Genomic DNA, 15,565 nt, shown 5'->3' with positions numbered 1-15,565 from the left:
TTTTTTATGCAATTCTATGCAAAGCATGCACGCAGCGCTGGAGGTCCCCAGACTCCATAAGAAATATATAAGTACAGAGGGGCTGCAGCACACAACAGGAAAACAGTGACAGGGGCTCTTGGTTACGCTTTAACGCGCTTAAGCTCACCAACTGCGCCAAAGTGTCCCCAATCTGGTGAGTCCTACTCTACCATGCAAAATGCCAGTTTTTATAAGCAGTCTAGTGGGAACTAAACCAAAAACTCTAAAATGTCAACTAGATGGGGAAAAAAGGAAATTAAAAACACCTCACCCTTCACCTAGCTACCAAACGAACTCTCTTAACATGTGCAAAGCACTTATTTATATACTTAACTGTGCTAGAGGTGGGCGTGGTCATGCAGGCTCACAGGGGAAAATTATAAATAAATTACCAAGGGGTGAGCAGCACAAACCAAATTTTTTTATGCAATTCTATGCAAAGCATGCACGCAGCGCTGGAGGTCCCCAGACTCCATAAGAAATATATAAGTACAGAGGGGCTGCAGCACACAACAGGAAAACAGTGACAGGGGCTCTTGGTTACGCTTTAACGCGCTTAAGCTCACCAACTGCGCCAAAGTGTCCCCAATCTGGTGAGTATGTGTATATATATATATATATATATATATATATATATATATATATATATATATATATATATATATATATATATATATATATATATATATATATATATATATATATATATATATATATATATATATATATATATATATATTATATACGTGGCTACTTAATTCTTTTATCTGGGAAATATAACTACTTAATTTTTGTATGCAGGATGGACTTGTCTTAAATGTTTTATCTTAATGTTCCTGGCTGTTTTAATTTGTTTATTGTGAGATACCTGGCATCTTACTTTATTATATTATTTTATCCGGAGGTGTGTGACATCTGGGATTATTGTGACAACTTCATATTTTTATTGGATGCCATGTTTATACTTGATTTATTTGGAGACATGTGACTACTTGATTTTTTTTTTTTTTTTTATCTGGAGGCATGTGACTATTTTTCCAGTAACCTCCAGGACAGGTCCACCATGAGACGACATAGGCTCCTCCCAGGAACAGGAAACGTCCCACTTGAGCACTCTATAAATTTTAAACCGACCCCTCTAACCTCAGTTGACGTTTCCTGTTCCAGGAAAGAGTACTTATAATCAATAGGAAGGTTCCTTCTTGGGATCTATCCTTAGTATTAAGAGTTTTAAAGGGAGACCAATTTGAACCAATAACGGAAATTCCGATAAGACAATTAACAATGAAAGTAATTTTTTTTAGTAGCAATTACTTCAGCCAGAAGAGTGAGCGAGCTGGAAGCCTTATGCTGTGACGAACCCTTTTGTCTAATGTTTAAGGACAAGGTGATATTAAAAACATGTGAGGAATTCCTTCCTAAGGTAGCTACAAAATGTCATAGGTCACAGGAAATTGTACTACCATCATTCAATGAAGAACCATCCTTGGACGTCAGAAGGTCCCTTATAGCTTATTTGGATAGAGTAGCAGATTTCAGAGAATCAAGAGCTCTATTTATCAATACCACAGGAGCTACAAAGGGTAGAAAGATGTCTAAAAGAACTATAGCCAAGTGGATAAAGATATGTATAGAAGAGGCCTATAGGTTAGCAGGATCTACACTGCTAGGTACAGTTAGGGCTCATTCAACTAGGGCAGCTGCCACATCATGGGCCTACAGAGCGGGTGCTACGCCAGAAGAAATTTGTAGAGCCGCTACGTGGTCAAGTATGGGCACCTTCTCAAGACATTACAGGGTGAATCTGATGACTGCAAGACAACAATCCTTTGGGGAGAAAGTTCTACAGGCAGTCAGCCCACCCTAGAATTGGTAAGATCTTCTTGCTCATCTTCTCATGGTGGACCTGTCCTGGAGGTTACAGGAAAAACCAGTGTTAGTTACCTGGTAACATCCTTTTTAGTAACCTCCACCCAGATAACGGGATATATATATATGTATAGATATATGTGTATGGAAATGTATTTATGTATGTATGTAGTTATGTATATAGGTACATGGTATAATGACCCTCTTTTTGGTTAACCGTTCTTGTGGTTGACTGAGGTTAGAGGGGTCGGTTTAAAATTTATAGAGTGCTCAAGTGGGACGTTTCCTGTTCCTGGGAGGAGCCTATGTCGTCTCATGGTGGACCTGTCCTGGAGGTTACTAAAAAGGATGTTACCAGGTAACTAACACTGGTTTCATTTTGAGGCACGTGGCTACTTGAAGGAGAACTGAAGCGAGAGGGATATGGAGGCTGCCATATTTATTACTTTATACGCAATACCAGTTACCTGGCTGTCCTGCTGATCCTCTGCCTCTAATACTTTTAGCCATAGACCCTGAACAAGCGTGCAGCAGATACACTCAGACCAGTTGCTGTTGAAATGTGATTTTTATGGTGACAATACCGCTTTAAAATAAAAAAAATAAATAATAAACATACACTTACCACCAATGAACTCTTTTTTTCAGGAATGCCATGACCTTCTATTGCACTATGATAACACAGACCTGCGACTGGCCGTGTGTGTCATAAAGGATGGAGGCCCCTGGGAGGATCCCGTATTACAAGCTATTCTCAAAGGAAAAACTGAACCTGAAGACATCGGTGAGAAATTACTTTTGGAGACTGAATGCTTTGCAGACGGAATCATCATGATAAAGAACATGCATAATATTATTATTGTTCTAATTAAAGGACCACTGTTGCGAGAATCATTTAAAATATATGCAGGGCTGTAGAGTCGGTACAAAAATCATCCGACTCCTCATTTTATGAAACCTCCGACTCCAGGTACCCAAAATGGCTCCCACTCCCCGACTCCTTACGGTGACCTCTAACAATCCATTTTATAGCGGAAAATTGTTTGAGCAATCAGAAAATTCTGATTGGAAGGAAAATCATTCACTACACCATTAACGAACCAATCTTTGCTTCCTATCTGTCACAACCAACAAGAAAATCCAGATTTTGATTTGGCGAAAATCCAGTCGGACGACTATTTTTATAATCGATTGTGCCCATGAACTGAGATTATTTACAACCAATCCGATCAGACTTTCTGATCGCTTGAACGATTTTTTGCCAGATATTGGACCGTTGGTGGCCACCTTCAGTCTAAAACTTACCAGGGCTGTGAATTTGGTATAAAAAAAATCATCCGACTCCTCAGTTTATGAAACCTCCAACTCATACTCCAGGTACCCAAAATTGCTCCGCCTCCTTATGGTACCCATATACAGTACAATAACAACGTCTGATTTTCCTGTTTTTTCTACCAAATTGATCGAATTGAATGAAAGTTGAAAATAATTTTTCGATCAAGAAAAACAAACGATTATGCCATTTTGTTTTTTCTATAAAAATCAGATCAGACATGTTGGAAAAATCTCTATATTTAGTCTAATGGAATAATCAAATGAAATGATCTATTTGAAAAAATGTGTACCATGTATGGGCACCTTTTAGTGTAAGTTTTACAAAGGCTATGGAAATGGTTCAACAGTCATCCGACTCCTAAGTTTATGAAACCACCTACTCTGACTCCAGGTACCCAAAATCTCGACTCCTCAACTCCACAGCCCTGAATGTATGTAAACATATACAGATAAGAAGTATGTTCTCCCAGAGTAAAATGAGCCATAAATTACTTTACTCCTATGCTGCTGTCACTTAGTCGGTATCAGAAATCTGACAGAAACAAGGTTGTGGACTAGCACATCTCCTCTTGGGGAATTTTCAGGGTTTTCTTTATCTTCAGAAGCACTTGGTGAATGGCCGTTGCTCCGTCTGCCAAAAAAAAGTGTGCCGTGAGCACAGAGGCCGGCCAGCATCTTTGTATAAAATATTTTTCAAGTAGTGTTTTTATAAACAATAAATGCCATGCTGAGAATCCCCTATAGACATGGACCTGTTGGTCCTGTCAGATCTCTATTGCCTACTGTAAGACTAGGTCCACTCTTGTCTGTTCAGGATTGGATCCGTTTGTCTAACCCCCCCCCCCCCCCCCCCATGTTTTCCTAAAAATGCTTTTTTGCAGCATAAGTTTACAGTCCATGGAAACGTATGCCCAGCCGTGGGTGCCACCATGCTGGAGGGAGTGGCAGCCAGGACGGGGTTGTCGGTGGGGAGGGGGATCGCCCCCCCCTCCCTCACCTGGATCCTCCCGACCCCGCTCCCCCTCCAGCTAAGTAGCGAGGAGGGAAGCAATTTCCATACTTCCTTCCTCCATTCGCCACGTGACTTCCTGCAATGCTGCCCACTGACGTATAGAGGGCGGCATTGCAGGAAGTCACGGGGCGAGCAGTAGAACGCAAGGAAGGTAATTGCAAATAGGTGGAGGGGGAGCGGGAACGGGGTACCTAGGTGAGGGAGGGGGTCCGACGACTCCTCCCCGCTGCTGTGGCCACTGCCCACTACCTGGAGGAGCCAGCAGGTGAATTCTATATTGTATGTAAAAAAAAAATTGCAGCACTCAGGTAGGTTTACTTAAGGTATCCATGCACTTATCTATTTTCCTTGGCTGACTCTATCACTGTGGTTGAATTTGGCGGTGATTGATGCCCCAACGTGGACACCCAATCGTAATTACGTGCAATTTCTGGACAAAACTGACATGATTGCTCTGCATGGAAAGATCTTGCTTGAAAGGCAGTGCGGCAGAATGGCAACCAAAGGACCCCTCCTGGGCTCCCCTTATATAAAATGCTGCTCCCTGGTGTCCTTGCAGAGTGTTAGCAACTGAGTACACTCACCTGTCTGTTGGCGCACTCCCTCCCGTGTCCTCTCTCCATCCCCGCCAGGGTGCCTGTTCCCTATGACTTGGCAGAATGTACATTACATGACTATGTACATGCCGACTGGTCACAGTGAACAGGTGGCCATATATGATGGAGACAGCACACAGGAGGGAGTGCGTCGTGGGCAGGTAAGTGTGCTCCTTGCCAACACTCTGCAGGGGCTTGTGGGTAGCATTGCATTCCTTTTTGAATCTATTCTGATCAGAGAGGAATTGATGGTTTTGCCCTCAGAGTCCACCTCAAAACCTTTGGAGACAGCCTTTTGTCATGCTGCCCCTACACTTTGGAACTTCCTTCCACACCCAATCAGGACAGCTCCATCCCTGGAAGCAGGGCGTTGGAGTCGGGGCAATTTTGGGCACCCGGAGTTGGAGTCAGTCGTGGTTTCATAAACTGAGTCGGATGATTTTTGTACAAAATCTACAGCCCTGTTAAGTATTAGACTAAGGAGTCGGAGTCATTTTGGGTAACCGGAGTTGGAGTCGGAGTCGTGGTTTCATAAACTGAGGAGTTGGAGTCGGAAGATTTTTGTACCGACTCCACAGCCCTGCCTGGAAGCGTTTAAGTCCAAACTTAAAAGTCACCCGTTTAGCATGGCATTTACGAACACCTGACTATTTTCTCTATAGCACAGTCCAGGCAGTAACCCTGTACTGATCTGAGACATTTCTATGCCCTTGGAGTCCTATAGGAGAAAAGCAATTTACAAATGGGGGGGGGGGGGGGATCTACAAGACTATGGCCAGCTTTAGGAGCATATATGGGTCTATGAATTTGTGCAGCAGGTCTAAAAATTTTTTTTAGAAATTGTGACTTTTTTTTTTCATATCATTAAAGGAAATAATAATCTTTTAAAAGCATATCCAAAAACTGAGCCCAATCTTTGGCATTCAGCATATTATTTACTGACTATTAAAACCTTTTATGATCCGAAGTTGTATTGAAGGAACTGTCTTGTGCTTCTTTGCAGTGGACAGATACCTGATGTCTGAGAATGAGCTGTTCTTTGAATTCAGAGTGAGGTACCTCATTGCACTGGAGCGCATTTCCGAGGCTGTTGCTCTGATCACCACCTGCCTGAGCCATCCTGAAGTCAGCAAAAACCTCTATTACCATCAGGCCTACTTCACGTGCTTGTATATGACTAAGCTAACAGACAAGTTGCTTCCTGAGGTATGTTGTTTACATTGATCTTTTATTTTGGTTGAACACATAAAAGGTCTATGGCCTGACTTAAAGGAATACTATAGGGGGGGTCAGGGGAATATAAGTTGAACTTACCCGGGGCTTCTAATGGTCCCCTGCAGACATCCTGTGCCCGCGCAGCCACTCACCAATGCTCCGGCCCCGCCTCCGGTTCACTTCTGGAATTTCCGACTTTAAAGTCTGAAAACCACTGCGCCTGCGTGACGGTGTCCTCGCACCTGCTGATGTCACCAGGAGCGTACGGCCTAGGCACAGACCATACTGGGCCCTATAGTGCTAGATTTAAAATCTGATTGTTGCTCCCCTCTAGTGGATATAGCTAGTATTGCAGACACTCATTGTCACTGGTAGTAGACAGCAAGATCTATGTACCTGCTGTATAACGCTCCTCAGAGATTTCCATAGTGATGTTATGATGCTATAGTCGGTGGTTTTATTTACTGAGGTTTTCAGTAAGGAAACTGGCCTGTATTGATGAAACATTTTCTGCTATAAGGTGAACGAAGGCTGCAGCCCTTCCCTTTAGGACACCACTAGGGTGGCTGAAAGGCTGGCAGATTAGAGCTGCTTGTTTTGCAATAATTCAGGACAAGGTAATGACGTTTGCATGCGGGAAGATAGTTGTCTGCAGTTGCTATAGCTCACATACTAGTTGCCTACCCATTCACTAGAATATTTTGTAGTACAGTATATTTCAATTGTTTTATTGAATCTGAAGAGAATCGGCGCTGCAGCATGGATGCCCGATCAATCTTTCGTTTGATGTCTAGTCAAAATCAGTCAGGTGGATCGATTGGGAATGGTGGAAAATCTCGGTCGTGAGATCTAGATCAGGTGTGTGCTGGTAACTGTGCCCGATATTGCAACAACTCATGGACCCCAGGTGGTGTCCCCCAAGTGTAAGTGTCCCGGTGCCAGAGCTTGGTGTTAAAGGGAATATGAAGTGAAAATATACTTATGAGATGATGATGTGTATGTGTAGTACAGCTAAGACATAGAACATGAGTAGCAGAGATATGAGTCTAATATTGTTTCCAGTCCAGGAAGAGTGTTTCCAGTCCAGGAAGAGTTAAGAAACTTCAGTTGTTATCTATGCAAAAGAGCTTCTCTGAGCTCCACAAGTTTGTCGCAGAGAGCTCTGTCTTTTGAAGCTTATCTCAACTGTTAGTCACTGTATTTAGTTTTTTCTGCAGAGGAAAGTTCAAAAGGTCATTGGCCTGCTCTGTGAAATCATTTAGGATACGGAGTAGTGTGTAAACTGCAAATATTAGAGAATGATGCAATCTTATAAAAAAAAAAAAACTATATGACTAAAAATATGAGACCATTTCCTTTGCTACTAATGTTCTATTAATTATCCGTACTACACATACAATTTATTATATCATTTTTTATTTTATTTTTTTTTTGCTTCAGTGTCACTTTAAAGGCTCACCTGTCTATGCAGTGGCTGGATGGTATAATGGTTAAGGGCTCTGCCTCTGCCACAGGAGACCAGGGTTCGAATCTCGGCTCTGCCAGTTCAGTATGAGACCTTAGGCAAGTCTCCCTAACACTGCTACTGCCTATAGAGTGTGCCCTAGTGGCTGCAGCTCTGGCACTTTGAGTCCGCCAGGAGAAAAGCGCGATATAAATGTTATTTGTCTTGTCTTGATGTGACTCCTATCCTCTTTCAGTGTCCGGCATCGCAGCGAGCTCCTGTTCCAGGCGACACCAGCACCTGTAGTAACGTCACTACATGGGCTGATTCAGGTGGTACAGGTGCTCATAGTGACGCCAGACACCGGAGGAGGAACCCGCGCATTCTGGATGAGTATACGCGTCCTGATAGGATGAAGTGATAGGATGAAGTGGTTAAAGAGAATCTCCAGAGTAATTGCTAAAATCCGCAGTAATTGCTAAAATTGCTAAAAAGCCTGCAAGTAAAAGAAAGTTATATTTACCCGAGAAGCCTTGTCCCGCGATGCCGTCCCGAAGTCCCTGCATCACTCGACTTCCGGCACCTGGCCCCGCCTCCTCTCTCCCCGGAGAAAGACGCCAAGCTTTTTACTACAGTACTACAGTAAATAGCTAGGCATGGTCCCCGGGAAGAGAGAGGAGGAGGGCATGTGTGGCTGTTTATGTGCACTCCTCTGCAGTTCTTTTAGTGGGTCATTTATAAAATTCCCTAAAAGTTAAAGGACCACTGTCGTGAAAATCTTAAAATTAAAAATACATGTAAACATATCCAAATAAGTATGTTTCTCTCGGTGTAAAATGAGCCATACATTACTTTACGTTTCTCCTATGTTGCTGTCACTTACAGTAAGTAGTAGAAATCTGATATTACCAACAAGTGTTAGACTAGCCCATCTCCTGATGGGGATTCTCAGGAATTTCTTTAATTTGAAAAGCACTTAGTGAATGGCAGTTGCTCTTTCTAACTGCCAAAAAAGTGTGCTGTGAGCAGGGAAGCTGGCCAGCATCTTTGTATAAATCTCTTTCAGGGAGTGTCTTCAGGGCTGTGGAGTCGGAGTCGTGGAGTCGGAGTCGTGGAGTCGGAGTCGTGGAGTCGGAGTCGGGCAATTTTGGGTGCCTGGAGTCGGAGTCGGGAAAAAATGCACCGACTCCGACTCCTAATGAATTTGTAACTGTAATTAAAATAGAAAATATGATAAAATGTTCTATTTCTCAGATAATAGTCATTAAAAATAATGTATATATACAGTATATATACAGTAATAGCTGTGCTTAGTCCACAAAAATGAAATAAACCAATCAAAATTAGTTACTTGTGCTGCTTCAATAAAGCAATCCCCGTATTTTTAAGGTCAGATATACACATCTGATTGTGGCTGTATATATGATGTGTACACAGGAATCTCTTATATATACTAAATAACATCTATGCTGTAAGAATAAAGCCTGATGTGTAGCTGTGTCACTAATAGAGATGGTCAACAAGATGGAAATAATTCTGCATTGATGCTGATTTATGCAAATGTATGCACTCCCTTTGCTGATGAAATCAAATCATTTGATATGTTATTAAAATTTGGTTTGGTGACTACAAATTAAAGGGTAACTGAGACGGATGAAAAGTAAAGTTTTATACATACCTGGGGCTTCCTCCAGCCCCCTTCAGGCTAATCAGTCCCTCACTGTCCTCCTCCACCACCCGGATCTTCTGCTATGAGTCCTGGTAATTCAGCCAGTCAGCGCTGTCCGGCCGCATGCCGCTCCCACAGCCAGGAACATTCTGCACCTGCGCAATAGTGCTGCACAGGTGTAGTATGCTCCTGGCGGCGGAGTGTGTGCATGCGCACTACGCCTGACTGGCTCAAGTACCTGGACTCATAGCAGAAGATCCAGGTGGTGGAGGAGGACAACGATGGACTGATTATCCTGAAGGTGGCTGGAGGAAGCCCCAGGTATGTATAAAACTTTAATTTCATCTGTCTCAGGTTTACTTTGTTACACAGTAGTACTATACTCTACATATGCACTCCCCACAGAGCTGCAGGGAATCCACTGAGCAAATTAGAGGAGTCTGAGTCGGTGGAATCCTAAACTGAGGAGTCGGAGTCGGTGGATTTTTGGACCGACTCCACAGCCCTGAGTGTCTTTATAAAAAAATAAAGGCCATGCTGAGAATCCCCTATGGAGAAATGGACTAGTCCAAAACCTGTCTTATTTCTACTATTTTAAGTGACAGCAACATAAGAGAAAAGGAATTTATGGCTCATTTTACTCAGGAAGAAACATACTTCTTATTAGTGTGTGTATGTACAGTATATGTGTGTGTGTACATATATATATATATATATATATATATATATATATATATATATATATATATATATATATATATATATATATATATATATATATATATATATATATATATATATATATATATATATATATTTATTATTACATTTTATGATTGTCATGACAGTAGACTTTTAAAGAGACTCTGTAACAAAATTTTCAGCCGTATCTCTTCTATCCTATAAGTTCCTAAACCTGTTCTAATGTGGTCTGTCTTACTGCAGCCTTTTCTAGTTACACAGTCACTGTAATATCTCTGTTATATAATCTAATCTTTCCTTTGTCAGCTTTGTTGGCTCAGGCAGGAATGTGCTGTTTTGCTGCTTTGTTTTCTGTTTGTAAACACTGACTAAAACTGGCAATTACAAGCCAGGATCGCAGCGGGGAGTGGCGGAAACAGCACAGAGGGGCCCAGGAGAACATAATGAATAGAATGTTATGTTTTTTATTGTAAGAATTTTAGAGTACAGATTCTCTTTAAGGACTTACTGTAAGGTACATAAAACATTTAAAAGCATTTGCTGTGTATAAAAACCTTTACTTTCAATGCAGGTAGTAGGACATGTTTGTACTGGGGTACTCTGCTAATCAGCAAAATGTAATCATTGCTGGCTAGAGATGATGCTCTCTGTCTGGTCTCTCTTTGCTTAGCTTCCTCCTCTGCTGAATAGACAAGTCGCCATGGTAAACTCTGGCACGTCGCTTAGGACAGGTTTTTCCTAATTATAAACCAGCAGCATTGCCAGCTAAACTACTGTGCAAATATTGCTATCCAAGAGATGCAGATATTAATGCAAGCCGGTGGGAGGAGGCTTGTGAACTACAGCAGCCCTAAATCATCACTGTAAGGCCCCATTCACACTTGCGTTTTGGCAAGTAAACGGACCTGATCCTGACCAGAACCGTACGGTTCCAATCCGGATCCGGTCCGTTTGCATCAGGCATGCATCAGGCTGCCATCCGGATCCGTGGGCAGAAAATAGCGAAATTTAAGAAAAAAAATGTTGGGGTCAGCAGAAGGTGCACCTGGTGCACTTGTAGAATCAGGTTCCTCCGCTGTAGGCCTCACCTCCACCTCCGACATTCTGCCAAACAGCTCCAGCACGTCGGTCACTGCTGCTCCACTCCAGACAAGCTTGGCCCATGTGTCCCCATCCGAAATGGCCGCTTGCATACGCATAGGAAGTGGGGTAGAACGTCAGGTTTTTGTAGGCAGTGTGTTCTGTGCCTTCAGTTCCCCATTGGTTTCTGTGTTCCGGATGGTGCTGTCAGGCTCAGGTCCGGCTCCGGTCCGGGTGTGTGGGCCGGAGATCCGGACCCAAAAAATAGCGCATGTTGAAAGAGAGTCCGGATCCGATCCGGCTCCGGTACGTACGGAACGGAAGCGTGTGAACGTCCGCATAGACTTTACATTGCTATGCGGAACGTACGTTCCGTTTGTACAGTATGCGGTCCGGATCAGATCCGGAAAATCCAGATAGCGAATGCTAATGTGACCCGGGCCTAATTGTGGTTATCAGCACCAGAGGATTGTACCTGCCGCTGGATGTGGCCCCTGTGCAGCCGCACAGCACTGTGGAGGATATGAGCGGGTGTGAATTGTGAAAGTGGAAGATGTTTGACTTATTACCATGCTTTATAATGTGCTGTTTGTTTTCACATTTTAGCACGTGCTGAGAATAGACCCCAGCGACGGTGTGAAAATCATCTGCAGCATTGAAAAAGAAGGAAAAACAGCCTTAGCCATGCAGCTGACTGAGGCTTTTCTGGTTACACAGCTGCAAACTGGAAAAATGTATAGTGTTTGGTAGGTTTTGTTTTAGTTTTTTTTTTTTTTTTTCCTGCACCACTTTTACAGTACTATCTTGAGTTTGTATGCTAACATATGTAGTGTGTTAATTCATCCACGGATTGATAAGAGGCATATTGAGGCTGCCATAATTTTTTTATCTTTAAAAAGAACCCAAGGCCTAAAAAAAAAAAAAAAAAAAAAAAAAAAAAAAGAGGAACTGTCACAAAAATCTTAAAATTTAAAACACACACAAATGAGAAGTACATTTCTCCCAGAGTAAAATGAGCCATAAATTACTTTTCTCCTATGTTGCTGTCACTTACAGTAGGTAGTAGAAATCTAACATGTTTTGGGCTAGTCCAGCTCTTCATGCAGGATTCTCAGCATGGCCTTTATTCTTTGTAAAGACACTCCCTGAAAATGATTAATATAAATATGCTGGCCAGCCTTCCTGCTCACTGCACACTATTTTGGCAGTTGGGTGGAGCAACTGCCATTCACTAAGTGCTTTTAAAAATAAAGAAAGCCCCGAGAAGCCCCCTATGAGAAGATGGGCTAGTCCAAAACCTGTCGGTAATGTCAGATTTCTACTACCTACTGCAAGTGACAGCAATATAGGAGAGAAGTAATTTATGGCTTATTTTACTCTGGGAGAAATGTACTTCTTCTTCTTTGTGTTTTAAAGATTTTCGTGACAGTTCCTCTTTAACCACTTGAGGACCGCAGTGTTAAACCCCCCTAAAGACCAGGCAATTTTTCATCAAATTGATTACTGCAGCTTTAAGGCCTCGCTGCAGGGCCACACGACAATTGGGGGTCACAAGGTGGCAGCCCCAGAGCCGCGTAATGCCAATTGATGTCAAGTCCTGGGGTGGGGTTTTGCGCGCGCATCTGCTGTGCACGCGCATCCCCGCTCTGTCATCAGGCTACCAGCGGCGATCACCGCTAGCAGACTGTTAGACGGCGAAACTGCCATCTATTTACATTGTACAGTGCTGTGATCTACTGCAACGCTGTACTGGGGACAGCTGTGTCACTCGGCTGTCCCCTGGAGAGTCTCAGGAGCGATCGGCTCTCATAGGCTGATGCCTATGACAGCCGATCGCTGCCATTGGCTGGCGGCGGGAGGGGTAAAAAAAAGACAAATTTATTTTTAAAAAGATAAACAAAAAAACTTTGCAGGAGCGATTACAGTTTTCTGTTGGTGGTCTTTAACCACTTAAAGAGGAACTGTAACGACAAAATGGCCCCTGGGGGGTACTCACCTCGGGTGGGGGAAGCCTCAGGATCCTAATGAGGCTTCCCACGCCGTCCTGCGTCCCTCGGGGGTCTCGCTGTAGCCCTCCGTACAGCGGTGACGCAATATTTACCTTCCTGGCCCCTGCGCAGGCGCTCTGATGCCTGTCGTCGCCGAAGTGGGCGGAAATACCCGATCGCCGTCGGGTCTGCTCTACTGCGCAGGCGCAAGTTTCCGGCGCCTGCGCAGTAGAGCGGACCCGACGGAGATCGGGTATTTCCGTCTATTTCCGTGCCGAAAGTCGCCACAGCGCCCCCGCTGGAGCCAGCAAAGGTAAATATTGAACTGACAGTCGGCACAGTCGCCGGCTGTTCGGAGGGCTGCGGCGAGACCCCCGTGGGACAGAGGACGGCGTGGGAAGCCTCATTAGGATCCCGAGGCTTCCCCCACCCGAGGTGAGTACCCCCCAGGGGATGTTTTTCATGTTACAGAGTCTCTTTAAGCTCGAAGGGTTGAAATTTTTTTACATCCGAGCAACTTTCACCCCTAATTCATTTGCCAATAACTTTATCACTACTCATCGCAATTAATTGATCTATATCTTGTTTTTTCCGCCACCAATTAGGCTTTCTGTGGGTGGTATATTTTGCTAAGAGCCACTTTACTGTAAATGCATTTTAACAGGAAGAATAAGAAAAAAATGGAAAAAATTCATTATTTCTCAGTTTTCAGCCATTATAGTTTTAAAATAATACATGCCTCCATAATTAAAACTCACGTATTGTATTTGCCCATATGCCCCGGGTATTTCACCGTTAAAATTATGTCCCTATCACAATGTATGGCGACAATATTTTATTTGGAAATAAAGGTGCATTTTTTCCGTTTTGCGTCCATCACTGTTTAGAAGCCCATAATTTATTAAATCATATTGATATACTCCTTTGACATGAATATTTAAAAAGTTCAGACCCTTAGGTAACTTTGTTTTTTTTTTTTTTTTTTATTATTGTAGTATTTTTTTTTTTTTTTAATTTAAACTTGTATGTGGGTATTTTTTGGTGTGGGAGGTAAACAGGTTTTTTTTTTAATATATTTATAGGTTTATTCTTAAAACTTTTTTTTTTTTTGGGTGTAATTTGCTATTTGGCCACAAGATGGCCAGAATCAAAAAGTCCTGGGAGCGATCGATCTCGCTCCCAGGCAGAAGAAAGGAGACCAGAGCTCAGAAAAGCCGCAGCGTCTGAAGAGACGCTGTCGGCTTTTCTCCGGGGGGGTCCGATCAGCGAAAGGGATTTATAATCCCTTTCACTGATCGGTGGGCTAGCGGCCAGCAGCGGGGGCGCGCACGGGAGGGCGCGCGCGCGACCCGCGAGAGTGCGCGCAGTCCAACTGGACGAGAAATCTCGTCCAGTTGGGCTTAAGTGGTTAATCGCTCCTGCAAAGTGTATTTTATTTTTTTGGGGAAAAAAAAGTTGTCTTGTTTTTTTTTTTTTTTTTTTTTTTTTTTTTTTTTTTTTTTTACCCCTCCCGCTGCCAGCCAATGGCAGCGATCGGCTGTCATAGGCTGGAAAGTGGGGGGGGGGGGGTGACGGTGACGGGGACAAGGAACCAGAGGACAGCGCGGAAAGTCTTTATAGGAGGCTTCCCTTCTCTTAGGCAAGTAAGGCTTTTCCTACCTGAGCCTTGCCTTGGGCCTGTATACTTTACTAAATATCTGAGCAGTCCCATGGACATCTGAAGAGCAGTGTCCATTGTACTGAATTTACAGCAAAACATTTACAATTTCTTACATGTACTGAATGACTGTTCCATAAAGAGGTCTGTCACACATCACACTGTTCTGTTATTTGCAGGGAACTGGTTTTTATTTGGAGCAAGCTTCAATTAAAGACGAACCCCTCACAGGAAGCATTTGTTGAACAATGCTACAACATGCTGAGGATCGCTGCCAATGTTAAAGTTATATTTCCCTTCATGAAAGTCATCAGGGATGAGGTAAGTGTTGCCGGGCGTACAAGTGTATCTACTCAATAAGCCAGAGAAAATGGGCTCAATTCTGGTAGCGTTCAGTAGATAATTACTTCATGGAATTTGATTTACTTCATGAGGAAAATAAACTTTTGATTTCTGGTAGTTTAAGTAAAGTTTTACCTCATGTAATTTCATGAGGTAATTCATGTGGTAATTTTCGACTACAAATGTGTGGTATTTAGTAGTGAAATACCTCACACTTGAATTCTGAAGTGAAATAAGGGGTGTGTTTGCATGTCTTTTACCTCACATAATAAGACCTACCTCTATCACATGATAAATGAAGTGCTGTGACAGAATTGTGATATCTGTCGCATAACATGGAGCCTTTTCAGCTTGTTCTGTGTTCAGGGCCCCCATATTTTGCTGAAATAAGTAAAAGTGATCTGACCAACGAATTCCCCCCCCCCCCACCCAGCTTCCATTTTGTTTTAAAAAAGAAAAAGTGCTCCAAATCCTGTACAATCCTTCATCTGCCGCGCCCTTCCCCCCTCAACATTGCCATTGCCATTAAAAAGTTAAAATGCTCCAACTCACAGCCTCTATTTTTTATAAAATTAAGTAAAACTGTGGCAAATACCGATTTCCCTCCCCCTCCTCCTCTAGTTAAAAGTGCTCTG

The 15,565-nt window shown here is 42.9% G+C and overlaps 1 protein-coding gene across 3 annotated transcripts in view; it reads left to right on the top strand.

The window, feature by feature from the left end:
* The window catches only part of ZNF654 (zinc finger protein 654), a 53,967-nt gene that overhangs the window by 21,160 nt on the left and 17,242 nt on the right, over positions 1 to 15,565 (top strand). For all 3 annotated transcript variants that reach the window (XM_068270667.1, XM_068270669.1, XM_068270668.1), the window contains 4 exons: positions 2,539 to 2,674; positions 5,837 to 6,039; positions 11,550 to 11,689; positions 14,768 to 14,909. In XM_068270667.1, coding sequence (XP_068126768.1) covers positions 2,539 to 2,674; positions 5,837 to 6,039; positions 11,550 to 11,689; positions 14,768 to 14,909 — 621 coding nt within the window. The remainder of the gene's footprint in view (positions 1 to 2,538; positions 2,675 to 5,836; positions 6,040 to 11,549; positions 11,690 to 14,767; positions 14,910 to 15,565) is intronic.

Source organism: Hyperolius riggenbachi, chromosome 2 (genome assembly GCF_040937935.1).
Source record: "Hyperolius riggenbachi isolate aHypRig1 chromosome 2, aHypRig1.pri, whole genome shotgun sequence".
NCBI classification, from domain to species: Eukaryota; Metazoa; Chordata; class Amphibia; order Anura; family Hyperoliidae; genus Hyperolius; species Hyperolius riggenbachi.
The sequence above is the reverse complement of the archived record's forward strand: the minus strand, read 5'-3'. Positions and strand labels throughout refer to the sequence as shown.